Genomic DNA, 23,584 nt, shown 5'->3' on the forward strand with positions numbered 1-23,584 from the left:
TAAAAAAAAATGCTTTATACCTCAATAGCATAGCCCTGGAGTCACTTCGGGAGCATAGGATAAAATAATGATGGAAAGAACAGGAAATACTAATTTTTTAAGAAAAGACCATTTAATGTTAAGCAGGCCATTTGAAAGCCTAATAAGCATCAGTGCAAATAAGCCCGATATGATGGTGATTAACAAAATCTCTTCTCACTGATCCACAAACAAAAGCTTTTAATAATGCCTCACTGAGAGAAGATGCTCTTAAGAAAACCATGTAAGTGGATATAAACCATCTAATTCTAGAAACAAGGTGAGGCATAAGAATAAGTTTGGGTACTAAAATTTAAGTTACTATTATTGTTCTTTCCTTTTTCCATTTCATAACTTAAAACAACTTTATTTTAAAAACTTAAGTATTTTGTGTAATGACCATAAGAAAAAAGCTGGACTTTATTTTTTATTTTTTAAATCTTTATTCATGGATACCATTTGGAGTTATGACAATACTTCTGGTAAGTAAAATTGTTTCTTGCTGTAGTACAAATAGAAAAATTGCTTAAACCATAGTTTTTGAATATATAAGTTATCTTTTTCTTGATTAAAGCAGATTAAAATGTTTGCTTTCTTCTTTTTGTCATGTTTTACATTTGATGATTAACCCTATTGATAAAAACTGACAATAAGGAACACTACCTAATAGCATTCTTTTATGTTTCCTTTATTTAGGATTTATTTCATTTAATATCCAATATTGTGAGCCTTTTAATCTGTTGACAGCTCTTTACTGATATTTATACAAAGATAATGTTCGCTACAGCCCATTGAGGGGAAAAAAGGAAGGGTTTTTTTGTTTTTTTTTTAAGTTTATTTCTCTTATTATTTGACTTGAGACAGTCTTAATTATTTTTTTACTTGAGACAGTTTTAAAAATGATATATGATGTATTTGCATTAACATGTTACCTTTTCCTTTCCAGAAAAGTTGGATATTCATGTAGATAATTGATTCTAGAATTTGACCTTGAAAATACAGTTACATCTAAACTTTATCAAATTGTTTGGTGGGGTTTCGTCAGCATATAATCATGCATCTTAGTCAAAATATCTACCAGACTTAGTTGTTGAATGGGCTGTTCTTTCTCCGTTTGAGCCAACCTTCTGACTTCCAGGTATCAGACACCCAAGAAAGAAACCAAAGTTGTGTACCCTCAGCACATCCCAGCCAAAAATTTTATAAAATAACGTATCAGGCTCATATGGATTTGTTTTTAGACAACTAATTCCTCCTTGGCTGGCAAAATAAAGGCATTCTTTTGGGAATGTACACATATTTGTACTTCTCCTACAAACTCCTTTGGTTTTAGTTTTGATGATTTTAGTAGGTTTTTTTAAATGCATTCTTTAAAATTCATTTTTTGTGATAGGTTAAAAGTTGAATGGCAGAATATTAAGTTTAAGAAAAAAAAATCAAGAAGTAACTATTTAATTGAAAGTCTTGTATTTTCTTTTTATATTTCTCTAATTCCAGGCAACAAATGGAGACTCAGATAGGTGCTTTGATACTAGCCACAGACATCAGTCGCCAAAATGAGTATCTGTCATTGTTCCGGTCCCATTTGGACAGAGGTGATTTACGCCTTGAAGATGCCAGGCATAGGCATTTGGTTTTACAGGTAAAATGGGGTTGGGAAAGATTCTTTCCAGGGTAAATCACATGACTGTTAGAATAAAAATGAAGTAGTCTAGTGTAGCTTTCAGAGTGGTTAAATTTTGAGGGTAAGCTGTGGGATTTCCTTCCATTAGTAAAATATCTTACAGAAGGTGAATCTTCTCCGTAGGAAAGCACCATTGTTTTTGTAGTTTTCATACTCGTGATTTCTAACAAAAACCATTTTTGTGAGATTAGGGTACTGACCAACAAACAGTAATTTATTTTATTTTATTATTTTTTTATGAATTTTTTTTCAAATTTTTACTCAAATTCTACTTAGTTAACATACAGTGCAGTATTGGTTTCAGGAGCAGAATTCAGTAACCTACATACAACACCCAGTGTTCATCACAAGTGCCCACCTTAGTACCCATCACCCATCTAGCCCATCCCCCACCCACCTCCCTCCATCAACCCTCACTTCTCCTTTGTTAAGAGTCTCTTATGGTGGGGCACCTGGGTGGCTCAGTCGGTTAAACTTCTGACTTTAGCTCAGGTCATGACCTTGCAGTTAGTTTGTGGGTTCGAGCCCCACATTGGCCTCTGTGCTGACAGCCCAGAGCCTAGAGCCTGCTTTAGATTCTGTGTCTCCCTCTCTCTCTGCCCCTCCCCCACTCATGCATGCTCACACTTGCTCTTTCTCTCTCAAAAAATGAATAAACATTAAAAACAAAATTTTAAGAGTCTCTTATGGTTTGTTTCACTCTCTTCTTCACCCCCTTCCAATATGTTCATCTCTTCCATTTCTTAAATCCCACATATGAGAGAAATCATACGGTATTTGTCTTTTTTCTGATTGACTTATTTTGCTTAGCATAATACACTCTAGCTCCATCCATGTCATTGCAAATCGCAAGGTTTCGTTCCTTTTGATGGCTGAGTAATATTCCAGTGTGTGTGTGTGTGTGTGTGTGTGTGTGTGTGTGTGTGTGTGTAGGCATATTTTATATATATATAAAATATATATATATGCCATATCTTCTTTATCCATTATCAGTCAATGAACACTGGTGCTTTCTCCATACTTTGGCTGTTATTGCTAATGCTGCTATAAACATCAGGGTACCATGTACCCCTTCAAATCTTATTTTTGTATCCTTTGGGTAAATACCTAGTAGTATAATTGCTGGATTGTAGGGTAGTCTGTTTTTAACTTTTGGGGAACCTCCATCCTATTATCCTGAGTGGCTGCACCAGTTTGCATTCCCACCAGCAGTACAAGAGAGTTCCTTTTCTCTACATTGTCGCCAACATCTGTTGTTTTGTTGTGTTGTTAATTTTAGCCATTCTGACGGTTGTGAGGTGTTATCTCATCATGGTTTTGATTTGTATTTCCCTGAGACGAGTGATGTTGAGCATCTTTTAGCCAAGTGTTTTATTTTCACAAATTAGTTCTTGGATCTAAAAATGAGCGAGAATACAATGATTTATTTGTAGCTTTATGTTTAGTCCAGTCCTTATGCTTGGCTCTTGGGTATAAAGTGTCGTTTAGCATTCCTGAAGACATGATTGATAGACATAATAGCATCATAAAATTAATATAAAAGACAATGGGGGCGCCTGGGTGGCGCAGTCGGTTAAGCGTCCGACATCAGCCAAGTCACGATCTTGCGGCCCGTGAGTTCGAGCCCCGCGTCAGGCTCTGTGCTGACTGCTCAGAGCCTGGAGCCTGTTTCCGATTCTGTGTCTCCCTCTCTCTCTGCCCCTCCCCCGTTCATGCTCTCTCTCTGTCCCAAAAATAAATAAACGTTGAAAAAAAAAATTAAAAAAAAAATAAAAAAAAAAATAAAAGACAATGAATTTTCTGTTGCAGCATTTTTCTTCATTAAAGTGTCCTTTTTTCCCACTATTGGAGTATACTTAAGCTTAGTACAATTGAAATTTTACTTTTTTCTTTAAAGAATTTTAATATTTTGTTTGCTAGATGGCTTTGAAATGTGCTGATATTTGTAACCCATGTCGGACCTGGGAATTAAGCAAGCAGTGGAGTGAAAAAGTAACAGAGGAATTCTTCCATCAAGGCAAGTTACAGTTTTGAGTGATAAGTAGTCTGTTCAATTCATTTTTTAGCATCATTTGAATAAAAAAACCCAGACATTTACAGGAGTCAAGCAATAGATGCTTGTTGGTATTTTTAGTGACAACTCAGTGTAGATGTACATACAGGCAATAATGTACAAATTGAGCATATTTTGGAAATTACCAGTTCTCTTTTGAAATGATGAAATGTGAATATTTGCATTTATAAATAGACATAAGTCAGGTTAGAAATTTCGCTGTCCAGAAAGATTTCCCTGACCTTGTATCTCATCATCCCTTTTGGAGGGTCCCATGGCCCTGTGAACATGCAGGTTATTTTTAGTAATTTAAAAACAGGAATCAAGGATCTTCATTTCATGCGCCTTCCTTTTAGAAATCTAAGTTTTAAATTAAAATGCTGACAGAATTATAGTCTTGGGGTAACACCTAGTAAAATTTTTCATCTCCTCCATTTAAAATAGGATATCAGCTTGGCAACCTTTTCTATGTGTGAATAACTTAAAAATTTTAAAAAGAACTAATTTAGAAGCCATCCTCTCTTGAGGATTAAGTATGTCATGCATTTTCTAAGGAATTTACAGGTAAGATGAAGACTTTAACTGTATACTTAAGCAATAGTTATGTTCCACATAAATCATTCTATCTTGTTTTTATAATTTTAGGAGATATAGAAAAGAAGTATCATTTGGGTGTGAGTCCACTTTGTGATCGTCAGACTGAATCTATTGCCAACATCCAGATTGGTAACTATACATACTTCTAGCTGGTTAGAAAAATGCTGCTGATTTTAAGTTTGCCAAGAAGAGATCTACATCTGAAATATAAATTATTAAAATTGTGCTCATTTCTATTTTTTAATTTAAGAAATTTTACCCATTTTTCCTTTTTGGGGCTCTATTTATAATTTACTCTCATTTAATCTTAGGTCATAAAAACCATAATATTTGCAAAGCAGGTAGCAGTAACTTTGTTTTAAAACTGACAGAATACGTGATTTGCTCATGTGGAAGCTTCTTTTGCATAATTCTGGGATTGCATTCTAAAATGAAAAAAGTGACCACTGAGCACAATTATAATGTGAAGTCCATTTTCCGCTGTGGCTTACTTTTCTCTGTCACCGCCTGTGGATTAATTCTTCAACATCCTGTACAGGCCTCTTGTAAGCTTCCCTTGAATAGTCTCTTCAGTTCTCTCCCTGGCAACTTCCCCTCACATACCCGCAGCAACCTGGGACTCTGCAGTGTTCCCCAAATCCATGGCACCCCTTTACTCTTTCCCCCTCGCCACTCCTTCCCACCTGCCTGATGGACTCATTTTTCTTGAAGATCCACCTCCTCCAGATGCCACCTTCTACTCTCTCCAGGCAGAGTCGGTCGCTCCTTTTCCAGGCCTCCAAAGCACTAGATATACGTCTCCCCTAGCTCCCAGGTCCTTCCTGCAGCGATGTATTCCTGAGGCTTTGCACTGCACCTAGAAGCAGGAGGCACTAGAGAACTATTAATTAAGTGAGACATAATTGTAATAGAAAGCACAGGGAAATGTGCTGATTAAAATAGGGGCAGCTTATTGTAAAAGAGCACAGGAGTGGGTGTTGGGGTTTTGAACGTAAAGTAGGAGGCCAGCGTGGGGATGGGTAAGTCAGCAAGGTATTGCGGGATGAATGTGATTTTGGTAGCTGGTGTTGAGTAGGGCCTTTGAGGATTAGGTTGAACATAAAGAAATGGGTGCACAAACTTCAGAAAGATAAAGTTTCTAGAAATCCAGAAGACAGCACATGTCTGTGGCATAGTGCTTTGAAAAGAGGCTTGTAGGGGTCAGAAACTCAGAAATCTGATACTTACATAGTAGTTGCAAGGCATCGTCATGTGGAAGGCAGTGGGTAGTAACTGACTTGATGGCAGAGGAACAGGTAGGGAAGATAAAGAGCCAGGCCAAGAAGAGTGTGGCACAGACCTGCGGGAATGGCGGGGGCAGGGGAGGGTGGTGCTGGGGCTCAACCAGCCAGAAGCCTGGGGAATTTTGCAGAGGGGGGAGCTTTCTTTGGGGGGGATAAGAAGACACTTAAGAAGCAGATCTGGGGTACCCTGAGTCTCAAGTAGAAAAACCTTCAAATGCAAAAGAACAGGTGAAATATGGGCAAAGGGAATTAAATTGAAGATAGGTGAATGAATAGCAAAGTCATTGTAGCTACTTTTAAGTTCTTTTGCTGGAGTCAGTGACTCTCTAGATTAATTTAACAGTAGGTTTTTAAAAACTACAATTTCTAAAAGAGAAAGGAAGCTAGACCCCTTAAATTCTTCACTTCAGTCTACAGATCTTGTCAGTGTCCGCACTTCTAGGTCAGGTTATCTAAGGGACAAGGATAAGGGAAATGATGGTAAGAGCTGACATCTGCCAACTCCTCACAACAATCCTAGGAGACGTGGACTTCTCATTGCCTCCTTTTCAGATAGTTTGCCCAATTTATACAGTTATAAATTATACAGAATAAATACTGTGCTAAACAGTGGTTATTCAGAGCCAGCATAGGGTCAGTAAGTAGATGTCATGTGTAATTAATACAGTTTCCTTCTTTGATAGAAATAATGGTTTTGTTAAACAAGAAAAGAACACATACTGGGGAAGTAAGGCATTTGACAAGGTGTCCTGTGGTATCTGTGGGGGTAAGAGAGAGGCAAATGGGCTTGTACAACAAGTGGATTCACAAGCAGCTAATGAATAGAGCCCCGCCCTCCAGGAGGGTGCTGTGTGGCTGTCTCTGTCCATGACCCCAGCCCATTCATTTTTGTCGGGTGCTTAAGACCTAAAAGAATGAGGTTAACTTAGAGACACAAGTAATACTAATTTGTTGGTTGTTAGAGGCAAGATCCAAAAGCTCTCAACCAGTTGGAATAACGGGTGAATCAAATAAGATGAAACTCATGTAAAAGCATGATAATGAGGTTCTGCATTTGGGTATAAAACTCTAGCGATTCACCACTTAACTGTGGCATCTGGAAGGGACAGGGCTCTGGATGACTGGTTCAGCCTGACACTGTGGTATGAGGATGGCTACCAAAAAGCTGCTGTGTTCTTTGACCGCAGAGGTGACATTTTCCTCTATTTGTTACGTCTTTCTCTTCACCAGAATGTAACTCCTTGAGGGCACATCTTGTCTGTCCGTTCACTGCTATATTCCTGGCCACCCTAGAACTGTGCCTGGCATAGATAGCAGGTTCTCCGTTAATATGCGTGGAGGGAGTGAAAGGCCTTATTTCCAATATTAATTACTATTTCAGATACCACAATTTGTACACTTTTCTAATTAAAAGTAGTGGGTGCTAATTGCTTTAACTCCAGAATTTTTTGTTGCCTAAATGAAACCTGTGTGGCCTGTGGTCTACATGGTCTTTTGCTGAAATGAAAAAGTTTTTAGAGATGAAGAAAATTTTAAAACTGTTACATAGCAATGATAGAATTCGAATGTACATGCTCCTCCTCCTTAACAGATCAAAAGTTGAGGAAATAATGCTAAATGTTTCTCCAATATATGTGATTTGACTGACGAGGTATTTTCTAGGAGTATAAGATACACTGTAGTGTTAAATCAGGCATAATGTCCGCATGAGTGCTGTACAACCTAAAGGTACAGACAACCCAGAAATCACTCATTTTCCCTTTCCGACTACAAATTAAGAGAGATCAGTTATATGAGTTGTTTAAAAAGTAGGACCCTGGTACGCTTTTGGTGTTCATTTTAGTAATTGCTGAAGCTAATACGCTCTGTTCTTTTTAGGCTCGTAATTTTTGTCATGAGTTTTGGTTCCGTAAATTCTGACTTAAATAAAGTGGCCAAGTGTAACCATGACCAGGTGTGAAGATGCCATCCCTGAGGGGGCGAAACCCAGCAGCACGTCACCAGCCCCACTTCAGCTCAGGCCTCATCACCCACAGGCTTGGAAGAGACCCCTCTTAGCCTCTAGCTGTCTCACTGCAACTGTCTGCCCTGCTTTCTGCAGAGTTGAGAGGACCGCTGAGTGTTTGCTCAGATAGGATGTGGTGGTGTAGCTGAAAGGAACCGTCAGAAAAGATTTGATGTGTTTGTCAATTCACCTTGACTTAAAGTTCCATTGAGCTACTAAATAGATTCTTCAGAGAAGTTATGTACATTTACACACACACACACACACACACACACACACTGAAAACTTAGGTAATATTAGAATAGGACTTAAGAGAATAAACACTGGATAGATGTTCTGAAGATGAAGTTTCAGAATATATGTTAAGACCTTTTTTTCTCTTATTTTCTCCAGGTTTCATGACTTATCTCGTGGAGCCTTTATTCACAGAATGGGCGAGGTTTTCCAATACCAGGCTATCCCAGACAATGCTCGGACATATGGGGCTGAATAAAGCCAGTTGGAAGGGGTTGCAGAGAGAACAGTCCACCAGTGAGGACACTGATGCTGCGTTCGAGGAGTTGAACTCACAGCTATTACCTCAGGAAAATCGGTTATCATAGCCCCCAGAATCGTCGGAACAGACTGCCTCCTGCAGGTTTTTAGAAATGTGAAATGGGGTCTTGAGGTGAGAGGACTTTCTTGACTGCCAAGGTTTCCGAGGGAATGAGGCCAGCGTTATTTATTCCCAAGGTGTCCTCTACTGGATCGTGCGACCCCACTTTTTAATTATAAGACCTGAACATACAGCAATATGCACTTGGCTTTCGTGTGAAACCTTGAATATGCAAAGCCCAGCAGGAGCGGATCCGAAAGGAGTAACGAAGGAAGTTTTGCAACGTGCCACCAGTTTTTCAAAGCATTTACTCCTCGAACCGTGAAACTTGAACTGTATCTTTCGGCAGAAATCTCTTGGAATTTAACCAGTCTGACGCAACATTGTGTATCTGTACCTTCCACTAAGTTCTCTCTGAGAAAAAGGAAATGTGAAGTGCCCAGCCTCTGCTGCCTCCTGCAAGACTCGATGTTTACAAATCAACTCTGAAATATTGGTTCTAAATTGCCTTGGAGCATGATTGTGAAGGAACCACTAAGAATTTTAAAGATCAAACTTAAACTGCAGCTCTTTCCCCCTGGTTTGCCTTTTTCTTCTTTGGATGCCACCAAAGCCTCCCTTTTGCTATAGTTTTATTTTGCGCACTGGAAACTGAGCATTTATCATAGAGTACCGCCAAGCTTTCCCTCCAGTGCTGTTTGGCAATGCAATTTTTTTTAACTGTTAGTTTCTGATTTGGGGCGGGAGGGGAAGAACACCAGTGTCCTAGCTGTATTATGATTCTGCAGTGAAGACATTGCATGTTGTTTTCACTACTGTACTCTTGACCTGCACATGCAAGAAACAGGTGGAATGTTTAAAACACCATAAACAGCTCAGGGTATTTGCCAATCTGAAATAAAGTGGGATGGGGAAGTGTGTCCTTCAGAGCAAGGGTACTAAAGTCCCTTTCGCTGCAGTGCGTGAGAGGTATGTTGTGTGTGGATGTGTGGACGTATGTTTGCGTGCATGTTTGTGCATGTGTGACTGTGCATGTGTTATATTTATCCATGTGGGAAAGGATTTGAAACGTAAGCTTTTATTTATTATCTTAGAATGTGACACGGTGCGCAGCCACACTGGGGGAGGGGAAGGTAGGCGAGCTGTAACAGACCGCTCCAGTTGCCTTAAACTATGCACAAAGCTAAGTGACCAAACTTCTTGTTTTGATTTGAAACAAGTGCATTGTTTTCTTGTCCCTCCCTTTGATGAAACGTTACCCTTTGATGGGCCTTTTGATGTGAACAGATGTTTTCTAGGACAAAATCTAAGGACTAATTTTAAACTTCAAACATTCCACTTTTGTAATTTGTTTTAAATTGTTTTATGTATAGTAAGCACAACTGTAATCTAGTTTTAAGAGAAACCGGTGCTTTCTTTTAGTTCAATTGTATTTCCCTTGTTACTGTAAAAGACTGTTTATTGATTATGTTTACAGTTCGTTGCAACAGCCATTTTCTTGGGAGAAAGCTTGAGTGTAAAGCCATTTGTAAAAGGCTTTGCCATACTCATTTTAATATGTGCCTGTTGCTGTTAACTTTTGATGAATAAAAACCTATCTTTTCACATATTTATCTTTGATATTTACCTTATAACTCAATCTTTTGGAAATCTTAATACTAAATTACTAGGAAATCCAAGGTTTAGCTTCTTGGTTCTAGCATTCACTCATCAGGTATTTATTTAGGCAGATGCAGGTGCTGGCCAAGCCCTTGGGGTCATCTGTCATTATCTGCACCTCACGAGTGAGTGAGTGGCCCCACTGTGTGTGCTCAGAGTTCTGACTAATACATGGTACAAGTCGGCTTTGAGCCCAGGCCTCTGGACTCCACAGCCTTTTTTGTCCCCACAGTTGGGAATTGCATAAGATATCAGCACTCTTACAATATCAAAGTACTAGCTGTAATTGCTTTTTTAAAGTAAAGTAATAAGAAATGGCCACTTAATTCTGCTTGGTTGATATCAATGTAAGAAAGGCACCACTGGGCCTCTCCTGTGTCTTCTCAAGTCCAATTCATTAGGAAGGATATAGTACAAGTTTTAAAGTCAAACATATTGTCATTATTTGCACAGAAGAATGATGTCCAATAGAAATAAAATGTGAGCCACACGTAAGTGAATTTTCAATTTTCTACTAGCCACATCTAAAAAAGGGAAAAGAAACCAGTGGAATTAATTTTTATTCCAATATATCCAAAATATTGTATCGTTTCAATATGTAGTCATTATCTTAGAGAACAATTATTGAGATGTTTTACATTCTTTCTTGGCCAGGGGGCGGCGGGGAGGGGGGCGGGTACCAAGTCTTTGAAATCTGGTGCGTATTTTACGCTTACAGCACATCTCCGTTCAGACTAGCCACATTTCAAGTGCTCAATAATATCCGCATGTGGCTGGTAGCTACCATATTGGACAGAGCGGGTACAGGAGTTTGATGGTATAGAGTGGACTGTACCTGGGGAAGGTCAGTGACCACTTACGGTGGCATCATCCTGGCAGATCTGATGCATCTAGTTGTCTGATTAGATCTTTACAGACCTAGTATGTCAGCACATGCAGAGCACAACGGTCTTAGAGGAAACTCACATTAACCAAGCTCACAGTAACTGATAGTTGTTAAAAATGTTAGTACTTTAATTTACAATGAGAAATGTAACTATCAATCATTCTCTCCCTTTAGGCAAATCTTCTGGGGAAGTCCATTTATGATCAGCCGGTTACTTGGTGAGCGTGGATTCTGAGCAAGGGAAGCAAGTTGCCTCATGCATCCATCTCCCTATGGGGACTCACCTGCTGATTTTCATGTTTGTGGACCAGGGTACGCTCTTCCCCCGGATGATTGTAGAGATTCTCTGCCAGTAGTTGCCTCTCCACATCAGCTTCTGATGGGCACATCCAGTAAATCTGTCAGTACCGTCAGCCTTTGTCTCAGTTGAACCTGCCTGGGTTCCATCTGCCGGTGTACGATTGCTTACTTCTGCTCTGATCCATTTCTTATTGTTTGATAGTCAAAGGATTATCTTATTTCCTTTCTTGGGGGAGACACCTCAATGTTGCTCCCATCTCCTGCCTACACGTAGAATAAACCCACTGACAGATTATGTTTTGTTACATATATGTGGAAGTCACCATCTATAGCCCTGCTCCTTAAATATAACCTATATTCCTTGAACATCGGTTTTCTAGAAAAATTTGAGGAAACAGTTCAGAAATTTAGAAGATTACATTTCAAATAAGTAAATATTATGGAACAGAAAAATTCACATGAACTTTTAAAACAGGAGACTTCAAAGAATTGTCGAGCATGTCGCAGCCCTGTGGGGCTCTACCCAACACTTCAGTAGTAGGGGGGCATCTCCTCTGCTCTGGAGGTAAAGGTCCTTGGAGAGAAAACTTTGGCAAGCCTTAGCTTAATGAAAAACCGATCTGGTACCTGGTCAATATTTCTATTATGTAAATGTGATGGTTTATAATGATCCTCTTTGTATAAAAGAAGCAAATATTTTATGTCCTTTGCAAACCTGGAAAATATATTTGTACCTGAGGTACAGGTTAGAGGTGCTAGTAATTCTTTGAAGATTCCTACAACAGTTTCTTTTCCAAAATGCTTTCTTGGCTCTTAAAACTTTGAGTTTTCTTAAAACTCTAACTTTCACATCAGGGTTTACAGTGTTTTCATGTGTACTTTTTTTAATGTATAAATATTTTGTTTAAATCCTCTCCTGATCACTGTCTCCTGCTTGAGAAAATAAACAGTGACCGACAGCTACTATGCATTCACTAATGTTTTTAAATAAATGTGCATACTACTCACCATGGCATCAGCACACATCTAAAACATACAGCTGTACAGTTATGTGCAAGACTTAGTCTGAGCCATTCCTTGCTCGCTACGGATCTGCAGACAACCTGTGTCTTTGGAAGGCCCCCAAAGATCCATGGTCTTTTCCTCGGAGGTGAGCTGACAGGGGGCGCACAGCAGGTCTCCTCCAACTTCTAGGCTCTTGTGCTTATTAGCACGGGGCTAGCTTCAATTGGGCCATTGATGTTTGAACAAACTAATTCGGTATTAATGTGTTTTCTCTTTAGCCATCAATCTATAACATTGAGAAATGATATTGAAACTAATCTGTCTGTGCTGAATCATGTGGTCAGCAACATCTGGGTTCCTGTTGTGTGCAGAGTACTGCACTGGATATAATAAAGGTATTAAAAATTACAAAACCCTTGTCTCTGTTCTCAAAATGTTTGAGTGACAGAATGATGTGTGAAAAGTGTTCTGTAATATGGCAGGTTTCTTCATTTTATGAAATGAGTGCACAATGTTGGGGTGTGGGTTCAGAGAATGGTTTAGTTTGGTCAATGATGAAAATGACACCATTTCTAGTAATTCTTGAGTTTTTTTTGTTGTTGTTGTTGTTAATATCCATGACTGGTAAAACCATCTAGCTTTCAAATTTGATTCTAAAGTATAGTCTCCACATCCTCACCAACACTTGTTATTTTTCCTTTTTGATAATAGTCAATCTGATAGGTATGAAGTGATATTGTGGTTTCAGTTTGCATTTCCCTGATGATGGATGAGGCTAAGCATCTTTTCATGTGCCTGTTGGCCATCTGTCTGTCTTCTTTGGAAAAATACCTACTCAAGTCCTCTGCCCACTTTTTTAAAATCAGGTTGGTTGTTTTCTTGATACTAAGTTATGTCAGTTCGTTATATATTTTGGATATTAACCCCTTATCATGTGTATGATTTGCAAATATTGGCTCCCACTCAGGCGGTTGCCTTTTAGTTTTGTTGATGGGTTTCCTTTGCTGTGCAAAACTTTTTAGTTTGATATGATCCCACTTGTTATTTTAGTTTTTATTGCCCTTGCCTGAGGAAACTGGTCCAAAAACATATTTTAAGACCATTGCCTAGGGTTCCTTCTAGAAGGTTATGGTTTTAGGTCTTATATTCAAGTCTTAATCCATTTTGAATGTATTTCTGTATATGGTATAAAATAGTCCAGTTTCCCAACACCATTTATTGAGATATTGTGCATCCTTGGCTCCTTTATTGTAGATTAATTGACCCTATATGCCTGGATTTATTTTGGGGCTCTTTATTCTGTCCCATTAACCTATGTCTGTTTTCATGCCAGTATTATACTGTTTTAATTACTAGAGTTTTGTAATAAGGTTTGAAATCAGCGTGATGCCTCCAGCTTTCTTGTTCTTTCTCAGGATTGCTTTGGCCATTGAAGGGTCTTTGGTGGTTCCATACAAATCTTAGGATTATTTGTTCCAGTTCTCTGAAAAATGTTGGTATTTTGATAGAGATTGCTGTGGATTTGTAGATTGTTTTGGGTAGTATGGACATTTTAACAATATTAATTCTTATAATCCATAGGCACTGGTATGTGTCATCTTCAGTTTCTTTCATCAGTGTCTTTTAGTTGTCATAGTATAGGATTTTCACCTCTTTAAATATTCCTAGGTATTTTCTTTGTGATGCAATTATAGACGGTATTATTTTCTTATTTTTTTTTTCTGATAGCTCCTTCTTAGTGTATAGAACTGCAACTGATTTCTGCATGTTAATTTTCTATACTGCTTCTCGACTGAATTCATTTATAGTTATGATAAATGAATTTTGGTGGAGTCTTCAAGATTTTTTTTATGTATACTATGTCAACTGCAAATAGTGACTTTTGCTGCTACTTTTCCCATTTGGATGTCTTTTCTTCTTCTTTCATGATAGCTAGAATTCCCAATACTCTGTTGAATAAAAGTTGCAAGAGTGGGCATCCCTGTCTTGTTCCGATCTTAGAGGAAAACTTTCAGGTTTGTCATACGTGGCCTTTATTATGTTTAGATATGTTCCTTCTACGACCACTTTGTTGAGTTATCGAATTTTGTCAAATGATTTTTCTGCATCTGTTGAGATAATCATACAATTTTTATCTTTTTTTTTTTTAATGTTTATTTTTGAGAGAGAGTTCAAGCATGGGAGGGGCTGAGAGGGGGACAGAACATCCGAAGCAGGCTCCACACTGACAGCAGCAAGCCCTATGTGGGGCTCGAACTCAGGAACCGCGAGATCATGACCTGAGGCGAAGTCAGATGCTCAACCGGCTTGAGCCACACCCCCAGGGGCCCCCTATGCTCCTTTAGTGAATGTGGTGTATCACCTTGATTGATTTGCAAATGTTGAACCATCCCTGAAAGAAATCCCATTTGATCGTGGTATATGATCTTTTAATATACTAAATTCTGTTTGCTAATACTTGGTTGAGGATTTTTGCATCTCTGTGTATTGAGGATATTGGCCTGTAATTTTCTTTTCTTGTGGTTCATCTGCTTTTATCAGGGTAATGCTGGCCTCTGATTTTTATTATTTCCTTCCTTCTACTAACTTTAGATATGAAGTTAGGTTGTTTACTTGAGATTTTTCTGGTTTCTTGAGGTAGGCCTGTATTGCTGTGAACTTCCTTCATAGGACTTTTTGCTGTATTACATGGCTTTTGGAAAGTTGTTTTGGTTTTCACTGACCTCAAGGTGTTTATTTCCTCTTTGATTTCTTCACTGACTTCTTAATAACATGTTTTTTAGTCTCCATGTGTTTGCGTTTTCTTCTTGTAGTTGATTTCTAGTTTTATACTGTTGTGATCAGGAAAGTGATGCCTGGTATGATTTCAGTCTTCTTGAATTTATTGAGAGTTGTTTTGTGGCCTAACATATGATCTGTCCTGGAGAATGTCCTGTGTACACTTGAAAAGAATCTGTATTCTTTATTTTGGGGGATGGAGTATTCTGTATATATCTATCATGAAGTCCATCTGGTCTAATGTGTCATTTAAAGCCAATGTTTTCTTATTTTTTTGGATGATCTATCCATTGATGTGAGGTATTGATGTCCCCCACTATTAAAGTATTACAGTTGGTTTCTCTCTTTACGTCATTGTCTGTTAATACTTTGCTTTATATATTTACATGCTCCTATGTTGACTGCGTAGATATCTACCAATGTTATATCCTCTTCTTGGATCAACCCTTTATCATTAAGTAATGCCCTTTTGTTACATTTTTGTCTGTTTTGTGTGATACGTATATTGTTACACCAGCTTTCTGTTTCTATGTCTATGGAATAACTTTTTTCATCCCTTCACTTCCAGAAGATATGGGTCTTTAGATCTGAAATAAGTCTCTTGTAGGCAGCATAGAGATAGATAGATCTTTCTAAAATTCATTCAGCCACTGCCTGTGTCTTTTGATTAAAGTATTTGGTTCATTTACATTTTTTCCAGTCAAATGCAACATTTATTAACATAAAATATTTGCTACATTCTTTGCTAACAGTGGGTCAAATGAACAAACTGATCACAAGTGAACTTCATTAGTGAAAATCTAATGCAGTCAGTGGGGGCTGACATTGTTTTGGAAAATACCATGCATGTGCTTGGTGGATTGAGCATCTCTATGTTTCTCATCTTTAAAACTACTTCCTAACAGAGTTTAGCGATTCTGGGATGCAACTTCTGGTAGCCAAAGAAATTAACATTCTCACTCACCTGTTTTAGGTTTTAAGTTCATTTGCATTTAAAGTGATTATTGATGAGTACTTATTGCCATTTTGTTCGTTGTTTTCTGTTTTTGTAGTAGTTCTCTGTTCCTTTCTTCTCTTGGTCTCTTCCCTTTTGGTTTGATGGTTTTCTGTTATGTTTGAGTTCCTTTATTTTTTGTGTATCTATTGTAGGTTTTTGGTTTCTGGTTACCAGGAGATTCATATATATTGACCTATATACATACTAGTCTATTTTAAGCTGGTAACTGCTTAAGTTGAAACAAATCCTAAAAGCACTAATTTTTTTTTAATGTTTTTATTTTTGAGAGAGAGACAGAGTGTGGGTGGGGGTGGGGGAGGGGCAGAGGGGGAGACAGAATCTGAAGCAGGCTCCAGGCTGTGAGCTTGTTAGCACAGAGCCCGATGCGGGGCTCAAACTTACCAACTGTGAGATCGTGACCTGAGCCAAAGTCAGACACTTAACCGAGCCACCCAGGCACCCCAAAAGCACTAATTTTTATTCCCTACCCCCCACATCTTATGTTTTTGACCTCAACTGACATTTTTGTGTATCCCTTACAATACTATTTATTGTAGTTCTAATTAATCTCACTAGTTTTGTCTTCAGTCTTCATACTAATTTTTTAAGTGCTTAATTGCCTTTACCAGTGACATTTTTTTCCTTTCACATATTTTTTATTTCCAGTTATGGACTTTTCTGCTTAACAAAGACCCTTTAACATTTCTTGTAAGGCTGGTTTAGTGGTGATGAACGTCTTTTGCTTTTATTTGTCTGGGAAACTCTTATCTTTCCTTTAATTCTGAATGTTACCCTTGCAGGGTAAAGTATTCTGGTTATGAGTTTTCCCCTCTCAGGGTTTTATTTTAAATTTTTTTAGTGTTTGTTCATTTTTGAGAGAGCATGAGCAGGGTAAGGGCAGAGAGAGACAGACACACAGAATCTGAAGCAAGCTCCAGGCTCTGAACTGTCAGCAGAGAGTCTGACAAGGGGCTTGAACCCGTGAACTGTGAGATCATGACCTGAGCTGAAGTTGGCTGCTTAAGCGACTGAGCCACCCAGGTGCCCCTCCCCTTTCAGCATTTTAAGTATTACCTTGCCACTCCTTTCTTGCCAGCCAAATTTCTGCTGTAAAATCAACTGATAGTCTTACGGGGGTTTCCCTTGTATATGGCTCTGTTTTGCTGCCTGCAAGATTTTTCTATCTTTACCTTTTTCTATTTTAATTATAATACATTGTGGTGTGGCTCTCATTGCACACTTCTTCCTGGGTGTCTGCTTCCTTACCCAGATTAGGAAAGTTTTCAGGTATTATTTCTTCAAATAAGTTTTCTTCCCTTCTACATTCTTCTGGGACCCCTATCATGTGCATGTTAGTATGTTTGTTGTCCCAGTAGTTTCTTAACCTATCCCCACTTTTTAAATTCCTTTTTTGCCCTGTTTGGCTTGGATTCTTTGTTGTACCCTTCCAGATCTCTATCCATTCTTTTGCATCCTCTAATCTGTTGTTAGTTCCTCCTAGTGGATTTTTCATTTGTTACATTCTTCAGCTGACCAGTTCTTAATATTTTCTCTTTGCTGAAGTTCTCCACTCTTCTCTCAAGTCTGTTATCATTATTTTGAACTCTTTTACAGGTAGATTGCTTATCTCCATTTTGTTTTGCCTATTTCTATAAATTGGGCAGAACACCTTCCTCTCCCAGCCTTGAAGGAATGAGTGGCCCCGTGTAGGAATGCCCGCGTAGACCGCACATGCTTGACAACTTTGGATGGTAAGCCGGAAAGGGAGCAGGCATAGGCCAGGGGTATCCTGTGCACACTATGCCAGGGTCACCTTTGGGGCGGGGGGTGGGGGGGATGGCTCAAGCTCATGGGGGCCTGAGGCTCACTGAGGTGGTCCTAGCAGGCTGGCTAGAGTGCCTGGACCCTGCTCCAGTCTGCACTGTCAAGATGGAGGGGGAACATAAACAGTGGCAATCACCAGTGCTTCCAACCTGAGTCCCAGCAGTTGCCTCACCATTTGTCTGACACTTTGGGGTTAAATGGTAAATGGAGTAAACGGGTCTCCTTCACTCATAGGCCAGTTGCCCTTTAAACCACTGTTTTTTGTTTTTTTTTTTTTTGCTGTGCCCCAGGGCATGTGAGTCTGTACACAGTCCCCTCCATGAAATCTTTCCCTGTGTAGTCTGTTGTACTGGGGGTGGGGTTCCTGTCACTGTGTTGGGTCTCTCTCCCACCTGTCTCTCTGCGGTCCTGCTGTCCTCCGTGTACAGAAGCTGTTCATTCAGCCCTCGGTTCTTCAAGAGGAATCGCTTTATATGTAGATTCTAGTTCCGCGAGCTCCCTACACCGCCATCCTGGACTACCTCCCCAAAATTTAAACTTGTTATTTGCCAGATTCTATCCCCCAAGAAGAAAACTTTTAATTTTGGAGAAGTGGTTTCCTCGGGTTGTCGTCTTCACCAATGAGACACAGACTCGGGAATTTAATACATCAAGATGACAGGCTTCTTGTACAGAAGGGCTTGTGACTGGAGACACAACAGGAACTACAGTTTTCCTGCTCTACCCCAAGCCTGTGCAAGTAGGTATACAGGAGGACATCCAGCAGCAGTCTGCTGGAAACTACAGTGACCTCACGTAAAATGTGAGTACTAACGTACTTGGCTCTCTACCACTCACAGGATGTATTCAGAAATCATTATTTCATTTAATCCTCAGCAATTTTTGGAGCGGAGCATCATTCCCGTTTTAAAAACAGAGGTATGATTTGTGTAACTCCCAAGTCCAGTGCTGACTGCTATTCACTATGTGTGTGTAGCGAGTGCCTGGACCACTCAAATCATAGGAGACAAAACATACCGGTTACTTCACCTTCTTCGCCTCAGCTATAAAATATAAAATTTAACTTTTTATCTTTCACTTCAGGTATTGTGTTGAGTGGGAGAAACTGAATGAGACCGGTGGTGAATAAGTGGCAATAGAGTTCCACTCTAAGAATGCAGAAAACAACGTATTCTAAAGAAGCTACATGTACAATATTAGAGAATTTTATCCACTAAAATAATATACGAGAGCTTATGGTCCAAGGAAAATACAAATTTGCTTTATTTCAATACAGTAACTTCCTTCAGTTGGAGCACTGGCCAAAATTCAATACTGATACAAATATAAATTGCTTAGGAGGTCAAAATATATAATTTAGGCAAATTTTCTGAATTTCTTTTAAAGGCAGAATTTTTAAATCATATGAAACAATTAGAAACAATGTAATGTAAATCAACAAACGTGTAAAATAAGCCACAGTTCAAATTTAAGCTGAATAACATTTCCTAATATTGAGAACATTGCACATATTTTCAATAACTTAAAGGTCTACTCTTCCCATCTCCACTTTTTACTAGATTTAAATAAATCCAAGTATTTACTCATGGTAGAAGATTCTGCGTTAAAACTACAGCTGAGTTTAGCAGAAATACAGAAAACCATAAAGTTTTATTGAGCATTCCCAAATGAGCATGTACAGCATTCCTCGGAAGCCCTCCACAAGAACGGCTTTTCTCCTATGAGCACCTAAGGGTTGCTGCGTGGTGTAATTCAAAAGAATAGCAGACCAATGATAACTTACAGGAAATTCTTTCACCTATTAAGTGTTTCATTATAAAGCTACTACATTCGACCAATATTTAAAAAAATTTCAACTCCATTATGCTGCCATTAACATTACATATTAACTTAGTAACAAGCCATCTTTATGATGCCTTTATTAAACTGGAATAGAAAGATGGTACATTCTGGTTTTCACTTGTTATAGATTTGATTCAATAATTTGATTTCTATCTAAAAACTACATTTTCCTTCTCAGCACTGGAGTGAAAGCAGCTTTTGTGGTCTTTGACTTTCCTTTAAATGAAAGCATTATGGAATTTTCAGCAGTAAACATTATCTGGTTCCTACTTGAACCCCCATCTCTAAGGAAATGTGAGAGGGGATCTAGGGTAAAAGTCCTAAAGTCCTTTTCAAGGCAAAAAGGTTCCAATCCCAAATATTTCACTCGAGCAACTGTGTGTTATACCAGCTGTTCCATCACTGAGTAATAAATCACTGACAGCTTCACTGACGTCATTATTACATTTTACGTACTATTTTATACCCAAATATATGCATATAAAACATTTGCACAGATAAATTAGTGTCAAAAATTAAAAACTCTACATCTACAATGTCCTTTCCTCTGAAATCTATATAATTGTTCTTAAGACTAGAAACCTTAACATCCTGGCTACACATTAAAAATCTGTTATGGAAAACTTCAGAACCTTCTCATAAAAACAAACAGACTTAGAGTGCTTTTTTATTAGACCTAAAGGAGACTACTGAATACTAAATTCAGGTATTTACTAACTAGTGTTGATTTCTACTAGCCAAATAGCCCTAACAAACCAACAGCTGGAACAAGGATAGTTTTTCTTCAGCTATTATTAAGTTGAAACATTTTCAATCAAAGCCTTCATTTTTCCTGTAGACTTCAACATGTGCGGCCCAAACTAAAAAGGAAACAGAGCGTAAATAAAGATAGTGCTTCAGGTAACAGTAATGATACGTCCCCCTCCTAATCATGGAGCAAAGGCCTGGCGTGTTCTGCATGAAAAACCAAGCAGCTAGATGATATTAAAACCTTCATGAATTGACAAACTGTCTTATAAACATGACACATCAACAGAATGAAAAGCAAAAAGGTAACCAAATTACTTCACGGAAAACTATAATCATCTTAAGACCATAAGCTTTAGGCCATTTTTACTCCTCTGAGTAAAAGAATGAGGTACAAAGTTTCCTTTTTCCAATGTCTAAAAACTCTGAAAGATGCTAGAATTTCTCAGATACCTGCCTCCCTGGAGTAGGTAAGCACATATTCCACACGACAGTAAATACATTTTACTGTATTTGGTAAAATACAGTAATTTTTTTTATACATTATACTAGATATAATGTATACTAGATAATTTATACAATTGTATAAATTGTATAACTTAACTGTATAATTTATAATAATATATAAATTAATATTTGGAAGTTTCCCTGATCTGCTCAATCTCCACCTATGACCTGAAACATCTTGTTAAGACCCAGGTCAAATCTCATCCTCTTCAGAGAACTTTCACAGGACACCCTAAGGGAAAATTATCTTTCTTTACTTTGAATTTCTCAATCACCACATACATACTGTCTTAAGATATAAATTTCACTGTAGTGAATTTCGCTTCATTGTGGTTACGTATAAATAAAGCACAGCATGAAGAATTTAACACTGGAGATGCTAAGTAGCGAAACCAGGGTTTGGCTTTTGCTTCCTTTTTTTTTTTTACGTTCTTCTATAATCTACTTGTGGGGAGGGGCTAAATCATGTAGCACATTCTTCTCACAGAGCCACAGCTCAATGTCTTACCAAATGCAGGATCTCAGCAACGGAATCAACTACCATGTTGTGCTAAGACAGAAGTGTAACCTAATACTCACCAACACTGTTTCTGAGGTGGCCTCTGATTCAGACTTTGGAATTCCTTTTTCAACTTCACCTTGACTATCGCTTCGATATCGAAAGGCAAATTTCTTTTTCAGAGCCTCTGCTATGAGGGCAGCAGGGTCGGTAGCATCCACAGGTTTGGGCTTTAGATCCTGTTCTGACCTTAGAGAGATGAATAGAAGCCAAGAGGACTTTTCAATATGCTGACATCCCTCAGAGAAGTACTTCGCATGCCTTTACATGCACTTCTCTAGCATCACTGATACCCAGGAAAGTTCCTGACAAAACACTGAGAGACACGAAACAGAAACCCTATATGTAAGGCTCAATAAAAGAACACAAAGATGCCCAATGAATAGCCACTCAATTCATCACAGGAGCATTGATCATGCTCTCCGTCAGGGCAACTACAGTTTCATTCTTCTTCCAAAGCCTAGTGATTAGCCTCAGTAGGTCTACAACACAGCTTATTGAATGAATGACTGAACAATGAAGACTTCCCATTTAAAGGGCTTTAAATGCAATAGGAGAAAAACCTGAAAATGTTTGTTAACTTCTTAGTTATATAGGAGACACTGGGGCTCATCTTTTTTAAACCAAAACTGGAACCATTCATGGTAATCAGGTTATAAAACAAAGTTCTCGGGCGCCTGGGTGGCTCAGTCGGTTCAGCATCCAACTTCGGCTACGGTCATGACCTCCCTGTTGTGAGTTTGAGCCCTGTGTTGGGCTCTGTGCTGACAGCTCAGATCCTGGAGCCTGCTTCGGATTCTGTGTCTCCCTCTTTCTCTGTCCCTCCCCTGCTGGCGCTCTCTCAAAAATAAACATTAAAAAAATAATAATAAAAATAAAACAAAATTCCCAAAAAGTCTAATACTTCATTTTACAAGACATAAAAAAGTAAGGGAAGTATGAAATAAGGTAAATGTATCCTCACCTTTTTACTGACCGAAGTTTTACACTGTTCATATCTTTAAGGATCTCTAGCATATTTGGCATATCAGGTTTCTTTGGCCTGCTCTTAACCTGAGTCTTTCCAGCACAGGCTTTTTTCTCTCTTCGTTCTTTTATCAGGTCAATAGCAGATACACTTTGGTGGAGCCCTGGTGTGGGGAGGGGCGGAGGAGGTGGGGGCGGGGGAGGTGGTGGGACAGAGGGTGGGGCCGCAGTAACGGATGTGGTCGAATCTAAATCACCTACAGAAATAAGGAAAAATCAATTGAATCTTGATGGTAACAGGCAAATAAAATAACCTTTAACAGCAAAATTATGTTAAGGACTTTTGTATACCTGAAATCAATATGCTTAAAAAAAAAAAAACAAAAAAACTCCATTATGTAAGTAAAGGAAGTTTCAGTTACTTGGTTAGAATCTTAAATACCCACATCTAATCCCAAACTCTCCAAATGGAAAAGTTCCATTTAACTTAACAGGGGGTGTTTTTGTGATATCAAATGTTGCAGTCTGACCGTTGCACAGTTTGTAACTACTTTTAACTTTTAAACGAAATATGAAACAGTGTGTCCTACCTACACACCTTCAATACAGACGGTCTGACAGTTCAGGACTATAGTAACTATTTGAAAAACCCAATAGATTTGTGGTTCACCTTAAGAATATTTACATAAAGGACTTATTAAGCATTAAAAGTTTTACATGTATTATTCAGCAAATTTCTGAAAGAGAAAAGGCAGCATTGTACTTAATTTCCAAAACATTAAGTAACTAAGGGTTAAAGTGGTTACAAAATAAGGACCTAAGAATTCATCTTTCTGCATACTACAACAGTTGTTCATTGGCTGACCTATACTGATTATGGGGGCTCAATGCAAAAGGAATTTTGACTATAAATAGAGCATCTAACATAAATCTCCAAATTATCTCACTATTTACAGCAGTTTTCCAAGTCTGCCAGAAGAGGGAGGTAAAGCAAAAGAGAAATGCAATTTAAAAGCTGAAAGGAAAAAATAAAAGTGAAAAGAAAAGGCAGGACTTCTGGTTTTTAAAGTTACGTGCAAATTTCATTTAATTAACAAATTACTTCTCAAGCACTCAGTGCCAAGTGCATTCGTCCTCTGTCCATCTTGGCCTATCTTGGCTGTACCCAGGTTGGATGAGGTTTCCGTGCCGGATTAAACTCCGGGAGCACAAGTGGCTCAGAGGCAGAATAACTGTCCTTATCTTTTAACCTTCAGAGTTGGCTAATATGGAGTCTAGC

General features: G+C 38.5%; 2 protein-coding genes across 9 annotated transcripts in view; one reads left to right on the forward strand and one right to left on the reverse strand.

Annotated features, from left to right (window-relative positions):
- PDE7A (phosphodiesterase 7A) overlaps positions 1-23,584 on the forward strand; it is a 139,164-nt gene that overhangs the window by 113,302 nt on the left and 2,278 nt on the right. For 4 of the 8 annotated variants that reach the window (XR_003966352.1, XR_003966355.1, XR_003966354.1 and 1 more), the window contains exons 10-16: positions 1,516-1,660; positions 3,623-3,719; positions 4,401-4,481; positions 8,034-9,204; positions 10,955-12,480; positions 17,475-17,611; positions 18,237-18,486. Coding sequence is in view for 1 of the 8 variants with exons in the window: in XM_030304369.1 (XP_030160229.1) it covers positions 1,516-1,660; positions 3,623-3,719; positions 4,401-4,481; positions 8,034-8,242 (532 nt within the window). In the remaining 7 variants the exon portion in view is untranslated. Of the gene's footprint in view, positions 1-1,515; positions 1,661-3,622; positions 3,720-4,400; positions 4,482-8,033; positions 9,845-10,954; positions 12,481-17,474; positions 17,612-18,236; positions 18,487-23,584 lie in introns of those variants that run through there. The other 4 variants (XR_003966353.1, XR_003966357.1, XR_003966356.1 and 1 more) reach the window with 4 other exon arrangements.
- MTFR1 (mitochondrial fission regulator 1) overlaps positions 18,918-23,584 on the reverse strand; it is a 62,805-nt gene continuing 58,138 nt past the window's right edge. Inside the window, exons 6-8 of the mRNA XM_030304370.2 lie at positions 22,304-22,562; positions 21,360-21,528; positions 18,918-20,386 (exon numbers count right to left, since the gene is read on the reverse strand). Coding sequence (XP_030160230.1) covers positions 20,321-20,386; positions 21,360-21,528; positions 22,304-22,562 — 494 coding nt within the window. The 3' untranslated portion in view covers positions 18,918-20,320. The remainder of the gene's footprint in view (positions 20,387-21,359; positions 21,529-22,303; positions 22,563-23,584) is intronic.

This window comes from Lynx canadensis, chromosome F2 (assembly GCF_007474595.2).
Source record: "Lynx canadensis isolate LIC74 chromosome F2, mLynCan4.pri.v2, whole genome shotgun sequence".
NCBI classification, from domain to species: Eukaryota; Metazoa; Chordata; class Mammalia; order Carnivora; family Felidae; genus Lynx; species Lynx canadensis.